This window comes from Haliotis rufescens, unplaced genomic scaffold (assembly GCF_023055435.1).
Source record: "Haliotis rufescens isolate VD_foot unplaced genomic scaffold, xgHalRufe1.0.p SCAF_38, whole genome shotgun sequence".
In the NCBI taxonomy this organism is placed as follows: Eukaryota; Metazoa; Mollusca; class Gastropoda; order Lepetellida; family Haliotidae; genus Haliotis; species Haliotis rufescens.
In genome coordinates, this window is record NW_025964090.1 from 3,660,924 (window position 1) to 3,684,158 (window position 23,235).

The 23,235-nt window shown below is 40.8% G+C and overlaps 1 protein-coding gene across 1 annotated transcript in view; it reads left to right on the plus strand.

The window, feature by feature from the left end:
* The first annotated feature begins 1,804 nt into the window (after positions 1-1,804).
* LOC124113799 (neutrophil collagenase-like) overlaps positions 1,805-23,235 on the plus strand; it is a 29,805-nt gene continuing 8,374 nt past the window's right edge. The window contains exons 1-6 of the mRNA XM_046474320.2: positions 1,805-1,961; positions 11,939-12,027; positions 13,493-13,656; positions 18,178-18,253; positions 19,285-19,436; positions 22,743-23,012. Of these exons, the coding sequence (XP_046330276.2) occupies positions 1,866-1,961; positions 11,939-12,027; positions 13,493-13,656; positions 18,178-18,253; positions 19,285-19,436; positions 22,743-23,012 (847 nt within the window). The 5' untranslated portion in view covers positions 1,805-1,865. The remainder of the gene's footprint in view (positions 1,962-11,938; positions 12,028-13,492; positions 13,657-18,177; positions 18,254-19,284; positions 19,437-22,742; positions 23,013-23,235) is intronic.

The window sequence follows — 23,235 nt, forward strand, 5'->3', positions numbered from 1 at the left end:
AAACTAACTAGACTCTTCCATCCACGCGATACCCAGTTAAAGCCTACAACATACTGTTCTATTTATATCAAAATGCCAGTCACTCACGCAATAAACATTATTGGGCAACAAATTTCAAAAACACCCTTTTCAGTTTAGGGCTTGGATACGCATGGATGGATCAGGGTGTTGGAAATGTCAAGATGTTTATGTCATTATTACTCCAAAGAGCTAAAGATTGTTTTCAGCAAATGTGGATAAAAAACTAAGAAATAGCAAATGTACATATACCTATTCTCTCTTCAAACACCAATGTATACTCGAAGAATATCTAATATCTGTTACAATAAAAAAATCCGAGTATCGCTAGCGCAGTTCAGAGCAGGATATTATGATTTAAAGATCTATAAAGGTATATTTAAAAAGTCTAACAATATCTGTATATCTTGGAACCTTAATGTTGTAGAAAATGAGTATCATTTTGTGCTTGTGTGTTGACTCTATCGTCGTTTAAGAAACAAGTATATTCCAAAGAAGTTTATAACTTACGCAAACATTAATTTGTTTTGCTTACTCATGTCAACTTCAAATATTACTTTATTACAAAATATTGCATTGTTCATACATCATGCAAAACCTTGTAAATACGTTGAACTGTGGGCCTTTGGCCTTTCAGTTCGCAATGAATAAAACAATTTGGAACACACAGCACGTTCAAATAATAATTTGGGAGCTCCCACAATAAAACATTTGAGCCATATTTGCCCAACTGATACTTACAGAGTGCACACTGTTGATATGTCACTTAGTGCAAGAACGCTTTGTAGAAACGCAGTAGGAAATGAATATGACTCTATTTTAGAATGGTCATCGTTATCTCATCATAATATCCCAAAACTTCCTTTGACGCCCAAATAAAGTGAATTTTACTCAGTAACAGCCATTACCAATACAAATGAATGATGCTTCATATTTTAGACACGCGTATGATCTTCTGTTTTTACAATCTTCAGATTTACCACGTTACAAATGAAATGTGTGAGTGAGTTTTTTTTCCGCTGCTTTGAAACATTTTTCCAGTTATATCACGGCTTGTCAGCTTGATATGGGAGGAGCAGGTCTCTGACGTAACCACGTTTCGTGAAACTTGCAAGCGCGGGTAAAGTGCGGAGAAAACTAGAATAAATTTATTAGGGTGAATCTGGGATTCGAACCCATGATCGTCAAAGGGACCTAACTCTGCACAGCGAACTGCCGTGACAGACAACTGGGCCACCCGTGGCCCTGTTACATCTGTAGCTTTATGAGGATAAAATAACTGATTTTGTTTTAGTATTGAAACAGCAATTAGGTACAGCAAAGACACATTCGACACTGACGTGCTCAGAAATATCGTTAATGAAGGAAGCCATCGAGTGACAAATAATAACGATAGGGTTATTGTACGAGCACATCGGCCTTTGAGAAATATATTAGAAAGTAACCTATGCTCGTCGTAAGAGGCGACATATTGGACCACGTAGTCAGTCTCGGTGACCTGATTGACTGAGTGTCACAATACCCCGAAGGCTTGGAATGTTGCTAAGAATATCAATCACTTGATTGCATAGGTCAGAATTTCTAATATACACATGTGCGGCGTAAAACAAACAAACATCATTTGAAGTTCTCATTTGTTACGATATTCTCAGTAAGCATTTACTTGACGCCAATCTTCCTCTGTACGAACTGCGCATGTCAGATATTAATAAGGAAGAGAGTAGTTTTCTTGCCAACTGCCATCTCTCTGTTGAAGCACGAACATCCGGTTGACCGTATATGACTTCCGGTTACACTAGTCACCAAGCAAACGCAGGCAGTGAACATTAAAGCTTGAAGCTCTCGTCATGGATTGTTCAACCCTTCTTCTCCTAACGGTTGGTTTTTGCTCTACGTTTGTCAACACTGCTCCAACCTTCGACAGTCGTCACTTCGATGTTGATGTAAGTGTTTTAGTTTTATTTCAGTTGTCATATTGTACAGTGGGATCTTTGTCTTCGGATTCCTTTTCTTTATCTTTGATATGTTAATATTTTGCATGCATTATGCCTGATACCAGTTAAATGTCAACTGTGGCCCAGCAACGTCAAGTGACAGTACATTTTATTAGTTCACTGGCTGCTACCCCATGGTGTGTCTGCACCGTTATGGCAATGGGTTCACGATACGACTCGACTTATAATTAAGCTTTATATTAAAATATTATTCAGGATTATTGCACTTACATAGCGACGAACATGCGAGTGTGTGTGTGTGTGTGTGTGTGTGTGTGTGTGTGTGTGTTTGTGTGTGACTCTCTCTCTCTCTCTCTCTCTCTCTCTCTCTCTCTCTCTCTGTGTGCGTGTGACCCATGACCCATTTTGACATCCATGCCCCTTCCGCTCTCAGGGCAGACCCTCTATCCTCTACACCACGGCGTCAGTCAGTTCAACTATTGCCCTATGTTATTGAATGATTGTTATTCTTTACTGCCGTTGTCATCAATCTAATAGAAACCCCAACGATTCAAGAAGCACTAGATATTTCACCGATCTTTATCAAAATGGTGGATATAATAGTCATTTAAACGTCATCAACCTTACAACAGGTTAAGAGTCCACTTCCATGCATTTACTTTGGTGGTGGCCATTTGATATTCGCGGTGTGGGTGAGGGGTCAGTTTCAAATGAATAAACACTTATTTTATTATTTAAAACTATGAACCTGTATTCTTGTCAAAGAAAAAACCTTGTAATTTTTGCAGCTTTTGTTTTGAAAGGTCTGAGGCATAATTATTTATTTCAAAATTATTCAGGGACAATATATGCTCTTCGATACAATTCCAGCCCCTCCACAGAATATCCAATAGTCGGTCCCTTATAAATAATTTCAGTACGATGGCTCATTACCTCGTAAAAGACAAAACAAAGACCAGATGGCGCTGTCAACTCCCTAAACGCTGTCACTGTGGACATTACGGGTAAATTGGCTTTAAATGGTGATCGGGTGGCCACAATGAGAGATCTGACTCATTGTATGTCATCGGGACATACATATGTATGGACGTGAATCATGCTTTCAGTAACTGGGTTCCCTTATTCAGACTCGATCGATTACAGCTTCCATGTTATAGCTAGAACAACGCTAACTTCAGCGTTACATAATAAATAAAACTCGGAACTTAAACACAGCCGACCTTATACTATGCATTCGTTACATTTCCTGTTGAGTTTTAAAGGATTTATCCTATAATTGTTAGCATGTAAAATGCATCCAACAAAATGAATTTGCCAATCATTTGAGAGGTTGAAACGGCATTTTGTTCTGTTCGGGAGTGATAACCATGGTATCCTGTACCGGGGCACGTCGTATCATTCCTTCATCACATGTCGGTGAAGTTCTGGTGCCTTATTACACACCCACTACAGGAAGCGGTTCATGTTTCACGTGCACTCAACAATAAACGTCAGTACTCACACAGCAGACTCCTCTTGTCAGGCTGACCACGTGAAGAATCGGGTTATAATTCATCTACAGCAGCCCCTGCTTGTCTTCCCTCGCGAAGATCCGGGTTATAATTGATCTTCAGCGACCCATGATTGCACTCCCAAGCAAAGATCCGGGTTAGAATTGATCTTCAGCGACCCATGCTTGTACTCCCAAGCAAAGATCCGGGTTAGAATTGATCTTCGGCCTTCAGCAGCCTGTGCTTGTCTGCCCCGTGAAGATCCGGGTGAGAATTGATCTTCACCAGCCCATGCTTGGCTCCCCCCCCCCCCCCCCCCCCCCACACACACACACACACCTGTGAAGATCCGGGTTAGAATTGACCTAAGCATGTCCAAACTAACGGGGTCTGGATGAGACTCGCTGACTTGGTTGATGCATGTCATCGGTATCTCAACTGCGTATATCAATGCTTATGTTTTCCAGCACTGGATTATTTGTGCACTTAACATGCTTTTCTCTCTGTGTGTATAATGATGAACACCATAAACTTTATGTAAACGCCTCCTTGGTGAACCAAACGTCTTTCCGGAGAGCTGAAGATCAGTGGTTCGAGAAAAATGCTATATAATGCTTGTACTTGTTGGTACACTGCCAGTGGCATAGGGGATACAACTGGTCAGCTCAAAGTCTGAGTCGAAGTGGGGTATCCATGTCAAACCGCGGCAAGGTATCTTCGTGGGCTAGGACAATAAAACCGGTATTATTCCCGACCAGTACCATGCAGCCACACACACACACACACACACACACACACACACACACATGCAGGACGCACCTACCTACCTGCACGCACGCACTCACACTCACACACACACACACACACACACACACACACACACACACACACACACACACACACACACACACACACACACACACACACACACACACACACACACACACACTGCAAGGCAGCAACAACTAACGAAGCTCACTCCGCACTAACCCAAAGCAATACAGAGCCATTCACCCCAACCTTAAAATTCTTGGAAATCACTTTGCATGTGGAAAGTTTCGAACATCCATCCCTATATTTTACCAAATATAGGAAAATAACTTGTTCTTCCTTTACGTGACGTTTTTCAATTTATTTTTTATTTCCTTGATCCTTTATGATACCGGCTGTTGCACTATAAATAATACCGTACATCTGGTTCCTTGTGTAATCACGATGTACGAAATACATTGTCTTACAAATAAAACAGTTTCTTACTTGGATACGCTCACATACGAGTGTGAGTGAGTGAGTTGGGTTTAACGCCGCTCTTAACAGTATTCCAGTCATTCCACGGCATGTCAGCTTAATGTGGGAGGAAAGCCCGAAGGGATGCAGGTCTCAGACGTTTACCACGGTAGTGGTGCTGACAAACCTACAAACATAATCGGGGCGAACCGGGATTCGAATCCACAATCATAGGTTACTGGCGTGCCCAAGGGACGCAGCTCTGCACAGCGAATCGCGGCGCCTTAGACGACTGGTCCACTCGTGCTCCCGCTCACATACGAACACCTAGTATCATCACTATTTGATAGTGATTCATAAATACCTGCTCATGATATAGTCGGAATTGTAAAATGGACTTGATTTCTTGTGATATGAAAAGGGTTTTGTCGCGTTTAGTTATTATTGCTCCACAAAGCAGGCAATTGACATTTACATACTTTAAGATTTTAAGCTGGATATCCAGCATATTACCTTAATTCATTTGACCTTATTTCATTTAGTTTAAACTTAATTCATTGTCATGAAAAGGATTGGGCACAAGTTATCACAACTAAGAGCGCCCACTCCCATATATTTCTAAGCTTATTTAAATTAATACATCAAATGAAAAAAGGACAGTAGAGAAATAGAAACGTATGTATATTAACATTGCTCACTCAAACCCTTTGGTTTTCTTTATACAGTCAAGTCTCGTTATATGCATGTACTTCCTAAAATTGGCTTCGTTCACATGATTAGGTGAAGCTGCATTGCCAACTAGTATCAAGTCAATATGAACATAATTTCAGCTTGCCTTTATACGAGTGACGATAATATGTTTCCAGTGGGATCTCGAGGTTGTGATTTTTGTCATGTCAAGAACTGAAACATTATCTCTTTGTAAACAGTGTAATCAATTCAGTTCAATTCTTTCTTCTCAAATCACCACCGACGGTGGTACAAGAGCATTTATGAATAACAACCACAGAGAAATAAATAACATAACAAAATACGTTTTACATTTTGACCTTACAATATGATATACACTTGCAATACATTCAGGCAGATGTTTAAACATGGAAACATTTTTAGTACACGAGGGTTTCTTGTGTTTATACAGGTAAGTACAGGCTAATAATTTGATACAATATATTCAGTCCAAGGGCAAGTTCTTTCTGCGCGTGGTGTACCATTCCAATCGGAAACTGACTGATTGATATACATCATAAATTCGAATTTGCAGACACCATTGTGGGTTGGGAATGAATTTAATCAAACCTGACCCAAACACGACTAAAATTGTAATGAAGTAAAGGGAGCAGTTCCCGTTAAATATACAGTAAACTACAGTTAAAACGAACTCAAAGGGATCACTAATTTCAGTTCGTTATAACCGTAGTTCGTTATAAGCACATATACAGCATAACTACTGCAAATAGTCAGGGGCAAAAAAGTAACTTCGTTATATCCGTCAGTTCGTTATAAGCGTGTTCGTTATAACCGTAGTTTACTGTAAAAAGCGCCTTGATTTCCGTGCACTAACGTTTTATTACGTCATAGTCAAATACAATAAATTTGTGACTAGCATATGATTAAATTTTAATGCATTAATATGAGGTACTTCTGCATTGCTAGCTCATTGTGAAAACAAGCACGTGAAATGTGCTTACATGTGTGAATCTGTTATGTATAATTATTCGTAATTTGTATCACACATGTACCAGTAAAGATCTGTATCTGTTGAATGACATTGGGAGAGTACCGGGGTTTACTGCCAGAAATACAGCCCTTCTGTCAATTTGGGTAATGCAGAAAACTTCAGTGTTGGGGAGTCTTCACATTCTTCTAAACGTTCTCGGTGGGTTTGATTTGGCAGCGCTTCCTGGGGAAGTCCCATTCGCTGTCTGGGCTGCGTGTAGAGGGGGAAAGGCCCTGCGCTGATGATGAGCCTAACCAGCCTGACTGTGCCAGGATTTCCCAAACCATCTTTGATGTAATTTATATTTTAATCTGTATATAATAATAATACATTGTCAGTGGATGCCCAGCTTTGGCACAAACACAATCTCAAGCGACGTGTTGGCGTGCCTCGATCTTTTTATTACCGTATTCGCTATGTTTGTGGTTTAGACATAGAGGTCAATCCATGGTACGACCAAGAAAACGTAAAGGGCGTCATGGAAATGATGATTATAAAATTCTTTGGAATAGGCCCGTATACAGCCTCACACCCGTCCAGGCCATCAAACCTGACCTTGTCCTGTTTGATAAATCCAATGAAAATATTTATATCATTAAATTCTCTGTCCCTTTTGACTTTAATGTGATTGACAAGATTCAGAAGAAACAGAACAAATATGCTGACCTCGCTTACGTAATGTCACTCTAAAGTACCACCTTGTCCGACTCCCTATTGTTCTCGGTGCCTTAGGTTTGGTACCTCCCAATCTGTTGACTGACATTGGGAGAGTACCCGGTTTCACTGCCAGCAATACAGCCCTTCTGACAATCTGAATAATGCAGAAGGCTGCAGCGTTGGGGAGTCTTCGCATTCTCCGAACGGTTCTCAGTGGGTTCCACAAGGCAGCGCTTCCAGGGAGATGTTTCATTCGTTTGTGGGCTGCGTGTAGAGGGGGCAAGGGCCCTGAGCTGATGATGAGCCTAACCAACCTGACTGTGCCAGGATCACCCAAACCCTCTTTGCTGCATTTTATATTGTAATCTGGATATATTAATAACAAAAATAATAATCAAAATAAAAACTTTATGATGATGATGATGGTGGTGATGATGATGTACTTTAAATGTACTTAAAACTCATTCACTATGTTGTGTTAAAATTCGACTGTAAATGCCCATATTATATGTCCTCTGCGACCTTTGTAGATTGTTAAAAGGACACAAGAGGACAAATCGTGTTACTAGTGATCGTAGTGCAATGTTCAACGTGGTGCGAAATTCACTTTTCGTGAAATAATATAAGTAGTACGAGGCACTTGTTAGCTCTTCACCATCAGGAAACGGAGGCACATATGTAGGCCTGTGACAGTACCAGCGAACAGTCGGTTGACCGAGCTATGACCCGTACAGGACCCTGGTACTCACAGCTGGGACTATCCCTTCCGTACTTGACGGCCAGTAATACCGTACTGTTAGTTCACTTCCGTACACTGGTATGACATTGGTTTAACGCTGCTTTGAACAGTATTTGAGTTAATAGCCAATTACCTTCCACTGATTTACCAACCTGATCTAGAAATAGTGAGTGAGTGAGTGAGTGAGTTTGGTTTTACGCCGCTTTTAGCAATATTCCAGCAATATCACGGCGGGGGACACCAGAAATGGGCTTCACACATTGCACCCATGTCGGGATTCGAACCCGGGTCTTCGGCGTGACGAGCGAACGCTTTAACCACTAGGCTACCCGACCGCCCCTGATCTAGAAATAAAGGAGACTACTGAGAACGCCTCATCTGTTTGATATTTAGATCTATGCATAAAGTTTTAGAGTGACAAAACACTCTCCACGAGGCTGTATGACGAGAGATGACTTCAACTTTCCAATTGTCATCTTTCCCTTCATGTCGAGCAATATTCCAGCAGCCCCAGCCTTTGATGTCTAAACTGCACAACGTTTCCGGTACAACCGGTATGCTCTTACTACGCAGATGTCAAGGAGCTTCATACAACTCTTGCTCAGAAGTTGTTTGATCAAGGCTACAACATTCAACCATTTTTTATTCAGTAGAAAGGCCTTAGGCCCACGTACAAAAAATGTCAATTTTGAAAATACGAAAAGACACCCTCGACAAGACTGTATGGCAAGAGGACAAGAGGGATGACTTCAACTTTCCAATTGTCAACTTTCCCTTCATGTTGAGCAATATCCCAGTAGCTCCAGCCTTTCGTGTTTACATTTCACAACTTTTGAGATACAATCATGCTCTCATTCGTGACCAACTCGTGTTATTCCGGGACAAGCCGAATAGCGACTCGTGCCCCTCTCATGGCCATTTTTGCGACCGGGTTCCGTCTTGGCGCAAACAGGCATACCTAAAACAATTGTCAACTCATCGCGTGATGGTTCACATATATATCCCCATATATTATATATATTTCAGATGCAATTTGGCCTTGTAACATATGTCCAAGAGCTTTTCAGGTGACAATGGACTTGTACGTGTATGTGTTTGTGAAGTGTGTCATCAGTGGGGCAGGATACGCGATACCTTTTCGCGAAAACCTGGTACCATCACTGTTTAATTTGATAGTTATTATTAATCACAGGCTCACGATTTAGTCGGAATTGTGCACTGGACTTTGCTTTTAGAAAGTGTTTTGTCGCTTTAATAATATAATTATATCACGGTGTATCTGTTTCATGAGGGAGCTAATATAAAACGTCAATGCCAGAGAATAACCAGTCTCGATTATCCGACGAAACAGATTCCATTTGGCGTACTGCTTTACATAAGACACATCGACACGGTGTAACAGTGAATGGGTGAATGTAGTTGCTCGCCGCAGTCAGCAACATTGTCGCTATGTTATGACGGCCTGCAGATAATCGCGTCTGGGCCAGGCAAAGCAATGATGGACTGGAGGAACGATCAACGCCGTCGGTGCATGCTAAAACTCATAATCTTAATTTGTATTAAGATACATAAAGATACAGGCGCCGCGATTCGCTGTGCAGAGTTGCGTCCCTTGGGCACACCAAAAACCTATGATTGTGGGTTCGAATCCCGGTTCGCCCCGATTATGTTTCTAAGTTTGTCGGCACCATACCCGTGCTCTTGGGTTTCTCCGAAGTGGTAAACGTCTGAGACCTGCATCACTTCGGGCTTTCCTCCCACATTAAGCTGGCACGCAGCGATATAACTGGAATACAACTCACTCACTCCCATGGGTTGATTGACTCGTTCATTATTTTTTATCACAAGTGTAAACAATAATGGTTTCCTTATAATGTAGCTTTACTCACTGAAACAAAACCGTCTACATAATGTATTTGCACAAGGAGACATCAATGCCGCAAAACATACATATACATAAATGTACCATGTTCCTGGTCTAGATAGATGTAAATATGATGGCATGTAGAATCGCTGGCTGGCTGATTAACTGTTAACAATGGCCGCACAAGGTGAATCATTCCGGCCTTTGAAAATCAATGTAAGCAAAATTAAAAAAAGGAATCCTGATCTATTGCAATTTGTGTGGCTTAAGGTAGAATAGATATAAGCACATGTCCATATCACAGTGGGTCTCGCATTTGGCCAAATTAACTGACTGTAGAGCTAACTTCTTTTCCTTTAAAAATCTCAAATATTGTAAATGACATTAGTGTTAAAGGTTAGTTACCGATGCTGATGGGGCTGTGATACCTGCAATCGTGTATATCGTGTATGATTTTGTTTGTTTGTTTGTTTGTTTGTTGTTTAACGCCGCACTCAGCAATATCCCAGCTATATGACGGCGGTCTGTAAATAATCGAGACTGGACCAGACAATCCAGTGATTTATATCATGAGCATCGATCCACGCAATTGGGATCAAGGACATGCATCAACCAAGTCAGCGAGCCTGACCACCCGATCCCGTTAGTCGCCTCTTACGACAATCATAGTCGCCTCTTACGACAATCATAGTCGCCTTTTACGACAATCGTAGTCGCCTTTTACCACAATCATATTCGCCTTTTACAACATGTACAATCATAGTCGCCTCACCGGTAGAGCAGGGCCAGCTTGTCGAGGTGTTGTTTAATAGAAGTAAGATTAGTAAATATCTGAAAAAAGAAATTAAAGTGAGAATTGTTTTCCTTTAGGTTTGATGTTCCAAATATTTAAGTAGTCTCTATGTTCAGTTCGTGTCGATGATATGGTGTGCATGCATTCGACACCACTCGCCCCTTTCCGGAACCTAAAAGAAGACTCGAATGTTTTGTGCGAAAATATGACAAACCAAACAGAATGCGCGTATGACTTCACGTACTTCGGCCAAAGAATCCCTCAGGAATAAATTTTTATTTTACATATGTTTTGCATCTAAAAATATTCCTAAGATACAGTTAAATGTGTTTTATCATACTGTATAATGCCGTAAGTCATGAAGTGTTTTAAATAGCATCTGGAATATATATGGGGGAATATACGTAAATCATTACGCAACGAGTGGACAATTCTTTTAGCTATGCCCGTTTGCGGCTAGACGGAACCCAGTTGCAAAAAAGGCGACGACAGAGGCACGAGTCGCTGTTCGGCTTGTCTCGGAATAACACGAGTTGGTCACGAATGGTGTACATGCGGGAAGGGCTATTATTACATTTGTATACTGTGTATTCATGCTGATTTTCTCCTCATCTTAAGGGGCGGTCGGGTAGCCTAGTGGTTAAAGCGTTCGCTCCTCACGCTGAAGACCCGGGTTCGATTCCCGACATGGGTACAATGTGTGAAGCCCATTTCTGGTGTCCCCCCGCCGTGATATTGCTGGAATATTGCTAAAAGCGGCGTAAAACCATACTCACTCACTCCTCATCTTAAGAACACATGTCGTAAGTATGTAGATACTTCGTCAAAAATCGTCGTTGGTAATAATTAGGATACAAAACTCGTTACCGAGTGGAAAAATTTTGGAGAGTCACAGGTGCCCGAGGTTTGTCAGGGCTTGCCTACCCTTTTCGCGAACACCTCGTGTCGTCACTGATTTTCAGTGATCCGTTCATATACTTTTCACCGCCATTTTGATTTTTACACCCAGTTGGATCTGTTTCGTGGGATACTCTCTGGCGAGGGACAGGGCAAGCTTATTACACAAAGAATATATATTTGATGTATAAGAAATGATAACATGTCTATAAATATTCCAAATACACTGTAACCACCCGATTATCATCTATCACAGGCATGTGGTACGCGGCCCAATTTTTTCTAGATTCACCAAAAAGGCCTATTGCAAATAAAAGTGACAATATCCTTTCCATATTCATAAGAAGAGTTTATTGTAAGATTCCGACTAAATCTTGAGCATAGGTTTTCTGAATCACTGTCGAAAAGTGATAATACCAGGTGTTCGCGACACATTTTAAAAGACGATTTGACGATAAGACTAAAAATAATTATACTTTGGGGATAATTTGCCTAAAAGAGATATGAGTTAACGACTATGTCACATGTTACACGTGTCACACATGTTATATATATATATATATTTATTTCTGTTGCAGGGATTTCTTCAAACATATGGATTTACTATGCAGTTGGCTAAAGAAATCAAAAGCACGGCTCCACAGGACTCAAGGAAGAAAGCAATTAAGTAAGAAACGAAGTTTTGTGTAGTACGTTCAAATTAACCTTTTATATTTCAAAGGGACAAATGTTGTAGTTCCGGCTTTGCCACATGCACATCCTTGTTCAAATCCTGTTACGAGGGAATGAAGAGTCTCCATAGGGATATGAAAAATCTAAATTCGTTTAAAAATGATATATTTCCTGTTTATTTTTTTACATTTGTTTGAAATATAATTATGTCGAAATGAATGTCCGGCTTCTTGTACACGTTTTAATCAACAACCGGCACTGGGAGAAATGTATTACAACATTGACGTTACTAGACACTTCGTAAAGTTGCCTTTTACTATAGACAAATATAACCATACAGTTATCGTAACATCTGTAAATATTTTTCTAAATCTACGTACAAGTATGTTTAGATTGGAACAGTATTTAGTATTTCCAAATATTATCACACTGTACCTTGTTGAGCTCATTCATGAGTGGAAGTTTGCATCGAATTCTGAATGTTTTCATTCCCCTGATCAGCAACGGTGCTCTTACAAAGGTCCACGTTGGTTTCCATTAGCATATATGGACATATGTAGCAAAAAATTGTTCACGTATTGCAATTTTGACATCATATAAAGTACTCTTTACTAGTCTTTGATAATTATCTTCAGGTGTTCGTTCTTATTGTGTTCGGGGGGCACGGGTGGCCCAGTCGTCTAAGGCGCCGCGATTCGCTGTGCAGAGTTGTGTCCCTTGGGCATGCCAGAAACCTATGATTGTGGGTTCGAATCCCGGTTCGCCCCGATTATGTTTCTAGGTTTGTCAGCACCACACCCGTGCTCGTGGGTTTCACCGAAGTGGTAAACGTCTAAGACCTGCATCACTTCGGGCTTTCCTCCCACATTACGCTGACACGCCGCGATATAACTGGAATACTGTTAAAAGCGGCGTTAAACCAAACTCACTCACTCACGCACTCTTATTGTTTTCCCTCCAGTGAGTAGAACGTTCGCCCGGAGAACGGAAGGTCTGTAGTTCAGTTCCCTGGCCTCGTCATGCCGCGTCATACTTACCGTTACGTACCCTGACTGGCACAAAGACATTAAAAGATGGAACTTGTTGTTACCTTGCCTTGCGCTCGGCGATTAGGGTATAACAAACTGGGACTGGTCGGTTCGGAGTCTATTAACTGCGGCATGGTATTGTGGGCAAGCTCTATAAAATCGTCACCAGGCCTGACTCTTACAAGCAGCGACACACATACACGCACGCACGCACGTACGCACACGCACACACACACAGACATACACACACAACACACATATATATATACACACACACACATGCATGCATGTTGATATGTGAGTGAAATAATCCTGAACGCGACGTTTAACCTCATTCACTCACCTTACCTTGTGTTTTGTCTTTGATTCTCGTAATCATTTATTGTCAGCAAGTATATAAATGATTTTAAACTATACGTGATATCTTTCCAGATTATTTCAGAAATATTACGGGTTAGAAACGACGGGTTTGGTTGATGATGCAACGTTCGAGTTGATGACGTCATCAAGATGCGGTGTTCCCGATAACCCTGAAATCTTAGCCAGTTATGATGACAACACCAATACCACGAAGCCTCTCGCCTACAAACTGACAGGTTCGTGTATCTTTTCTAAAAATTAACTGCTGTAATTTGTTTTCGATGAAGTATTACGGCAATTTACGATACAGAGGAACCTACGCAAACCTACAGGGCAAGGATGAACAGAGTTACATCCATTAGTCTTTCCAGGATCCGCTGATGCAAACTCGTGTAACTATGGTCCTTGGTTTGCCAGTGTCGTACCTGTGCTTGTGGGTACCAAGTGGTAAGACCCGTGAAGATCCGGGGTAGAATAGGTCTTCAGCAACCCATGCTTGCCGTAAAAGGCGACTATGCTTGTTGTCAGAGGCGACTAACGGGATCGGGTGGTCAGGCTCGTTGACCTGGATGATGCATGTCATCGATCCCAATTGCGTGGATCGATGTTCATGATATCTATCACTGGATTGTCTGGTCCAGACTCGATTGTATACAGACCGCCGTCATATAGCCAGAATATTGCTGAGTGTGGCGTTAAAGAAAAAAACAAACAAACAAACAAACCAAGTGGTAAACGTATAAGATCAACACCACTTTGGGCTTTCCTCCCTCATCAAGTTGACATGCCGTCATATAACTTTAATATTCTCTATAATGGCGTCATACACAATGCACCACTTAATGGATGATCTGAGTACAGTTCAACGTCCAACAAAGTTGACATGTGTTATATTACTTGTATGTTACTAATCTATACTTTAAGCTAAACTATGTAGAAGACATATATCTGTCTTCTGACGTTGTAACGAAAGGGGAGTATGTGCTCAAATGGTGCTTAAAATCAAACCGTGCCCTTGCATTTGAACAGGAAATACTAGTATTTAAGAAGGAATGGTTATGAAAACCTTACATGAAGCTGTGGTTGTATACTCCCAAGGGAGTTGAGAATGTAATTTGTGTACACACTGGTCCGTTAACGGGTTATAATCGCACGGTATGAGCTTACTGTAGGGAATAGATGCAGCGCATTATTCATAAGAAATTATTATTATGATCATAATTAATAATTATTATGACTATATTTGGCCCATTTAGTTGGAATTGGCTTCATACCAATATCCACATTGCCGTAAAAGGCGACTATGCTTGTCGTAAAAGGCGACTACCAGGATCGGATGGTCATGCTCGCAGACTTGGTTGATGCATGTCATCGTATCAAAATTGCGTAGATCTATGCGCATGATATCAATCGCTGGTTTGTCTTGTCCAGACTCGATTATTTACAGACCGCCGTCATATAGCTGGAATATTGCTGAGTGCGGCGTTAAAGAACAAACCAACCAACCAACCACACATTGCATAGTGTGTGTTACACTCCGGCACGTACAGGATGTGGCATGGGTTCGTGTGAACGTGGTGCAGTAGGTCAATCGGTAACAGCACTAAGTTTTCTCAACCATGAGTGAGTGAGTGAGTTTGGTTTTACGCCGCTTTTAGCAATATTCCAGCAATATCACGGCCCAGAAATGGGCTTCACACATTGTACCCATGTCGGGAATCGAACCCGGGTCTTCGGCGTGACGAGCGAACGCTTCAATCACTAGGCTACCCGACCGCCCCTTCACAACCATGACCAGTGAGCGATTCTCCGTGCTGAGGACGGCTGGTTGTCAGCTGTGGGAAAACGTGGTAAAACGTGGTAAAACGTAGGAAAACGCTGATCACGCAACAACCCTAACGTGCAGACATCTGCATGTAAATTCAAACTACATCTTATGCATGATTAGGAACATGTAACTCTCAGTTAACTTCGATTAACAAAATAATAATATTAACAAGAACATCAATAACAGTGAGTCAGTGAGTTAGTTGTGTTAAACGTTATTTGTAACAGTATTCCAGTTATATCACGGCGTGTATGGTTTTTGTGGGAGGAAAGCCCGAAGTAATGCAGGTCTGGCACGTTTACCACTTTGGTGAAACGTACAAGCACGGTCATGGTGCTGACAAGTCTAGTGAGTGAGTGAGTGAGTATGGTTTTACGCCGCTTTTAGCAATATTTCAGCAATATCAAGGCGGGGGACACCAGAAATGGGCTTCACACATTGTACCCATGTCGGGAATCGAACCCGGGTCTTCGGCGTGACGAGCGAACGCTTTAACCACTAGGCTACCCGACCGCCCCTGCCAAGTTTAGAAACATTTTCGGGGGGAACCGGGATTCATCAGAAATCTACCTCTTTGGTGAAACCTACTAACACGGGTTTGATGCTGACGAACCTAGAAACATACTCAAAGCGAACTTGGATTCGAATAGGTTCCACAATAGTGTGGCGTGCACCAGGGATGCAACTCATAACGAATTGTGGCGCATCAGATAACCCGTAGTCTCAACCTAAATGACATTTATAGTACACGATAAGAGTCCGACAGTATCATAATCAAGTGTTTATGAATCACTACCAAACAGCGATGATATCAGATACTCCTCTCTCATTTGATGATGTAAAATGCAGTGTTGACTTATTTGGCTGAAAATGGACACCATGAGGTTTTAGAAAGATTTATGGGGGCACGGGTGGCCCAGTCGTTCAAGGCGCCGCGATTCGCTGTGCAGAGTTGCATCCCTTGGGTACGCCAGAAACCTGTGATTGTGGGTTCGAATCCCGGTTCGCCACGATTATGTGCTCGTGGGTTTCACCGAAGTGGTAAACGTCTGAGACCTGCATCACTTCGGGCTTTCCTCCCACATTGAGCTGACACGCCGCGATATAACTGGAATCATGTTAAAAGCGGAGTTAAACCCAACTCACTCACCCACTCAAGATTTATATTCTTTAAGACTAATATTTAAACAATTCCAAATTTTAATATTCTTTACGTGCTGTTGAGGTTTACATTCATCCTAGTACTGAAGAGCAGGTTTAAATAGAAAGAAAATGTGAGCTGTGACCTTGGATCCCCTAAGCATGAAAACTTCATAAAATTAACCTAGACAAGTGGTTTGGTGTGTACACGGATGACTGAGCAAATGCCATAATGACAAAATCATCCTTATCATTATAAGTATACATGGAATACAGTTTGTTTGTTGTTAACGCCGCACTCAGCAATATTCCAGCTATATGACGGCGGTCTGTAAATAATCGAGTCTGGACAAGACAAACCAGTGATTGATATCATGCGCATAGATCTACGCAATTTGGATACGATGACATGCATCAACCAAGTCTGCGAGCATGATCACCCGATCCCGTTAGTCGCCTCATACGACAAGCATAGTCGCCTTTTATGGCAAGCATGGGTTTTAAAGACCTATTCTAATCCGGATCTTCATGGGTGGAATACAGTTTATGTAGTTTTAAACGAAATATTTAATACGGGGCGATCTAGTTTTTCGAGACAAGCGAATGCTGATCTAAGGCAATAATGACGACAGACATAACCTTTGGACTACACAGTTACATCGCTTAAACGATATATCGATTAAAATCAGTCGGGCTTTCGAGGTATCTCTGTGTGTTCGTGTAGCGAGTGCATCGTAGTTGGTGTCTAGTTCCGCATCACCAGTGATGCTTGTTACGGATGAAGAAAATGAAGAGGGCACAAGTGGTTGACAGTTTCATATTGTACGATCCTGGTAATTGAAACACTACTTACACATGGTAGGCCTTGACACAGTTTCAGTATGTAAACACTTTGTTTAGATGCGTTTGGAGTGCCATAATTCATGTTTGTTCGTTTTAACTTTGTTGTTAAACGCAAACAATATTCCACATTCAACAGTATTCCAGCTTTTTGTTATTGTCTTCAAAGGAACATGGGACCCGTGAAGATGCGGGGTAGAATAGGTCTTCAGCAACCCATGCTTGCCGTAAAAGACGACTATGCTTGTCGTAAGAGGCGACTAACGGGATCGGGTGGTCAGGCTCGCTGACTTGTTTGATGAATGGCATCGTGTCCTAATTACGTGGATCGATGCTCATGATATCAATCACTGGAATGTTCGATCCAGACGCGATTATTTACAGGCCGACGTCATATAGCTGCAATATTGCTGAGTGCGGCGTTAAACAACAAACAAACAAAACATAGAAGCGTCAGGTGAACTTTAAATCAGCAAATCAGCTTCTAAATTATCGGTTCGAGTGAGCGAAGTATCCATACAAGCATATATGATTCCTGTATCTTGAAACGAATATAATCGGGGAGTTCTGAATGCAAACTGATAAAGCCGCGCTTTCGTATTGTTGTGGCTATTTTATACATGCTGTTGTTTCTGAGCACCATGGCATCGACCCACACAAAGGTGTACTATTGTATTATTGTGTGTGGTTTCTGTTGCTATCATCGAAATTTCCGGTGGAAAAGAAATGAAGTCGAATCCTTTCAAAAATCGGAAATCTGATCAAGAACCCACTCATATTCATTCAGACTGGACGATTTGCGCTTCGCTGTCATCTGGTGCAACCTCCTATGGAGGTGTCTTTAGATCTTCAGGTAATAAAGTATTATATGAGAGTACGAGATTATTACTTGCTCATAATATATCAAACATATGAACAAACTAATTCACATGTATTCTGGTACATACAGGTCCTAAATGGAAATATTCAACTATTCGATGGGGAATTTCCCAGTTTACAAGCCAGCTGCAACGTGAATCACAACGGTGAGTACACTTCTATGTTATAGTACGCCCAAATGTTAAATTTGATGATTGCAAAATTTCAAATATGTGACATTTGACATTCTCAATCATTGTGACCAAATCATAACTACGTTTCACCCGAAAACCCTGGATTGTACATATCATGGTTAATTCAATAACCCTCATGGGTACAATGTGTGAAGCCCATTTCTGGTGTCCCCCGCCGTGATATTGCTGGAATATTGCTAAAAGCGGCGTAAAACCATACTCACTCACTCACTCACTCACTCAGGTATCCTCCGCACGTAAATGCCTAACATTGCAAGAATGGCGTAAAACCCTAGTCGTAGATTTCGTCTACGTTTATGAAAAAAGACATGTCTTATGTTTATTCATTTGTTTGTTCCTTCAAAATGCTGATGGCATAATATTCAATATGTTATCATCAACAGGATAAGGAAGAGAATATATGGATGTCAACTTCTTTATTATAAGGAACAGAACGTTTCGGAGTATATGCTTACTCCTTCATCAGGTGAATGGACTAAGCATATACTCAAAAACGTTGTGTTCCTCATAATAAAGAAGTTGACCTCAATATATTCTCTTCCTTATGTGTATCATTTCTAAATGCCTTTCAAAGATCAACTGGATAGTATGTTATATTGGATATATAAAATGTCATGACCAGAGAATAACCAGTCTCAATTATCCGCCCAAACAGAATTCATTGGGCGTAAAAGGCAAAATAGCGGTGACAATTATATGAATGGATCACAGACAATCAGTGATGGCACTAGATGTTCGGGAAAAGGGCAAGCATGTCCTGCCATGGACACGGCTGAATAAAGCATTATGAAAAGGTTATACCCCACTGGGACAAAAACCACGATGTCAACACCTGGTGTTCAGAATCTGTCAAGTAAGAAGAACGTGGAAGTTGTTCGGTTGTATTTTGAAAAGCAGTAACCTTAAAGAGTAATAAATAATGCTGCTTCTATCAAATCATAACGTGCCTCGTTATCTTTAAATGTGAGTAATCTCTGTTTCAGAAAGAGTTTGACTGATGCGTTTCAACGATGGCAAGCTGTGTCTGACCTCAAATTTGTCTATTCCGAAGACAAGCCAGATATTGACATCAGATTTGTCTCCCGGGATCATGGCGACGGAAGTGCTTTTGACGGACGAAGCAACAAGATGAAAGGTTAGCTTCAGATACACATTGTAGGAAGGACTTGGCTGTACTTGTGTACGGCGTCAGGAAACAAACACGTCCTGCAAATCGTGTGAGATGTGAGATGCTACCGGTAGGCAGGACATACCCTTTTCACGGAGAAGTGGTGTCATCCCTGATTTTTAGTGATCCATTCATATATTGTTCACCGCCATTTTAGCCGTGTTCATTGTACAATATAGAGCAATATTTCAGCTACATTTCATATCTTGGTATAATAATTTTATTCCTATATATTATTTGTATTTTTGATTTTTTTATTCCATAAAGGTGAAAATATAAATCAGGCTGAGTCACAAAATTGTGCAAAAGAACACAAGTAAAGACATTTCCAGATCACTTAGCATAATTTCATCCTTTAAGGCTCATCTGAAAACACACCTTATTATAATGACTCTGAAACATAATTTGTTTGTTTTTAGAAATATAATTAACATATTATTATCTTTTTCAGAGAATTATGTATTTATCCCTTACTTTTTACAATGTTATCCCCTAAAAAAGCACAAACATATATTAACCTTTGTATGTATAATTATAAATGGTTGTAGGCATACAGGAAAAATTGGCATGAAACCATTCTTCCGGTGCTGCTTCCTGACTAAAAGTTCATGTGGAGAGCGAGTGCCTTGGGTGTAACATAATTGAACAGTATTTCAGTTATATTACGAAGAAAACACAAAGTGATGTCCGAGAATAAATGGCAGTGATTTTGGCCTTCGTATTGCAGGGTTAGGCGTTTGGCCACAAACAATCTTTGTTGAAAATTGTGTGTTTGGCGGATGCTACCAATACAGCAGGACATGCTTACCCTTTTCGCGAATACCTGGCGTCATCACTATCTTCAGTGACCCATTCATGTAATTATCACTATTTTACCCTTCACGCCCAATTGAATCTGTTTTGGCTGAGAGTAATTGCGACTGAATATTCGCTAAAGTTGATGTAGTGGCTGTATTGTGCGTGTGTTTCAGTATTTCAGCTTCATCCCGCATGTTATCCTTCAGTGTCGAGGTTTTATAAAGTGTGTGTGTGTGCGTGCGTGCGTGCGTGCGTGCGTGCGTGCGTGCGTGCGTGCGTGTGTCTTTCGTTTGCAAAATCAGGGGGTCGGGAGAACCCCACGAATTGGTCGGTAAACTAACAGTATATATCTTATGAAAGCCCTTACTGCATAATATCACACGTGTGCAATGCCCATGACAGAATACAGTAATACGAACTCCTAAACTGATACATATTTTATGAAATGGACATAAATCGAAGTTGAAGTTGTTGTTGTGATGACAATATAAATATGAAAGTATACATTTTTTTAATCTTTTATATCATTATTGATTTCATAACAAATATCTTTAACAGTAGGCACGCATCAGCATCACAAAGCACATCTTTGCGCACAGACTGGTTAAGCACAGACCATTCCTATGTTGAAGTTCCGATGAACAATAGCTTTCAGTAGTAAAGAGAATGCAGATTCTTCAGACACTTTAAACACTTAGCAGCCATTTTATATCCATCATACTGACAAACCAGTGTGGTTAATCAACACAAAATATATATTACAAAACAGTAGTAAAGACAACACACAGGTATCACTAATGATCAAAGGTCAATGAACACAGAATGGAAGTGTGTATTACAAAGGTTCACTAAAGGCAACACACAAGTTTCGCCGTCATACAGCTGGAATATTGCTGACTGCGGCTTTGAACAACAAACAAACAAAACAAACACACAAGCTTCACTATTGACAAAAGTAAGTGGAGAGCAAGCTAATATAAACCTACGCTATTTAGGCCACCTATTGATATTTCGGCATGTGGACCTTCTACCTTTTTGGTGTGGCCCTTGTAACTAGTGTGTCTGTGGTCCTGTTGACTTTTTAGTGTTGCCCTTTTGACTTTTTAGTGTTGCCCTTTTGACTATTTAGTGTTGCCCTTTTGACTTTTTAGTGTTGCCCTTTTGACTTTTTAGTGTTGCCCTTTTGACTCTTAGTGTTGCCCTTTTGACTATTTAGTGTTGCCCTTTTGTCTTTTTAGTGTTGCCCTTTTGACTATTTAGTGTTGCCTTTTTGTCTTTTAGTGTTGCCCTTTTGACTATTTAGTGTTGCCCTTTTGACTTTTTAGTGTTGCCCTTTTGACATTTTTGTGTTGCCCTTGTAACTAGTGTGTCTGCGGTCCTTTTGACTTTTTAGTGTTGCCCTTTTGACCAGTTCCCCGTTCCTTTAGGTGTAATGGTTACTGACCTTGTAGAATTGTGTCATGTAAAATGTGAGAATTAAGAAAATACGCAAATACTTACAACTCATGCCATAGGACTCTGTATATTTACATTTAAATGAAATACGCAACACCATTTCAACATGATACGTGATATCACATGCCTACACATTGCTATCACAGCAACACAGGATCATGTTACGGTGTGCTGGTTGTAAGCCATACAGATCCTGAAACAAATATATCAAATACAGCCCGTGCAAGTCTATAATATTTGTCAACTTCTTTGAGACTCTGAGGCATTTAGAAGTTGGAGTACAAGTACGTTTCGATGTAGGTTCTAACACTTGCTTGATAACGATATTAAAATCTACACCGAAACGTCGCTCCTAATTGTAATAAAGAAGTTGCTCATCCATATATCTTATCCTTACTTAATATTTGGCAAGTCTAGATTACTGCAGTATTAGGAAATGAAGAAAGTCTCTTGGCTCCTTTTTATTATATTTTATAACTATAATTTAACCACTTTTTTTTTTGCAGTAAAATATGTTCATTTCAGAGACTTAATGTTAGTCTAGTGTACGGGAGGCGTACCATAAACCTATGATCGTGGGTGAACAATTGACTTGCCTCTGCATGTGTTTGTGACGGGTGCCACTGGTGGGGCAGGATACGCTCACCTTTTGGCGAACACCTGGTATCGTCACTAGTTGATAGTGATTCCTAAACACATGCTCATGAGAAAGTCGGAATCGTAGAATTGACTCTGCTTTTGGAAGAGATTTCTGATGAATATGGAAAGGGTTTTGTCGCTTTTATTCATTCGCATCCCGGTTCGCCCCGATTATGTTTCTAGATTTGTCAGCACCATGCCCGTGCTCGTAGATTTCACCAAAGTGGTAAACGTCTCAGACCTACATCACTTTGGGTTTTCCTCTCACATCAAGCTGACACGCCGTTATATAATTGGAATACTGCAACGTAAATCACTTGGTAACGGCATACATGTTACTGACCTAATTACAACATCACGTGTCAATTCTCTGTTTATTAGGCAATGTGCTTGCTCACGCCTTTCCCCCCGGAAGTGGAGGATTGTCTGGAGACGCCCACTTTGACAACGATGAGCTGTGGACGATTGACGTTGACAACAAAGACTGGGAAAGGAAGTACTTAGAGAAAGTTGCTGCGCACGAGTTTGGCCATTCGCTCGGCTTGCAGCACTCAAACGTTGATGGGGCACTTATGAGCGCTTACTACTCAGGCGTCAAGAGAACATACGACCTCTCTGATGACGACATCAATGCCATACAATATTTATACGGTGTGTGTATATGGGACTAATGCCATAAATAGATTTAATTGCCTCTTGATACATATTTTGATGTTATATAAGGCAACGGATTTGATATGGATGTTTTCTGTGTGTGACTTTGTTAAATACGCGTGACCAATCAGGAGAAAAGGTACCTTATGGGTGCTAGAGTACAACTGTGCTATGACGTCATAAAGTGTTGTGACGTCAACTTACTTCAGTGAAGATCACC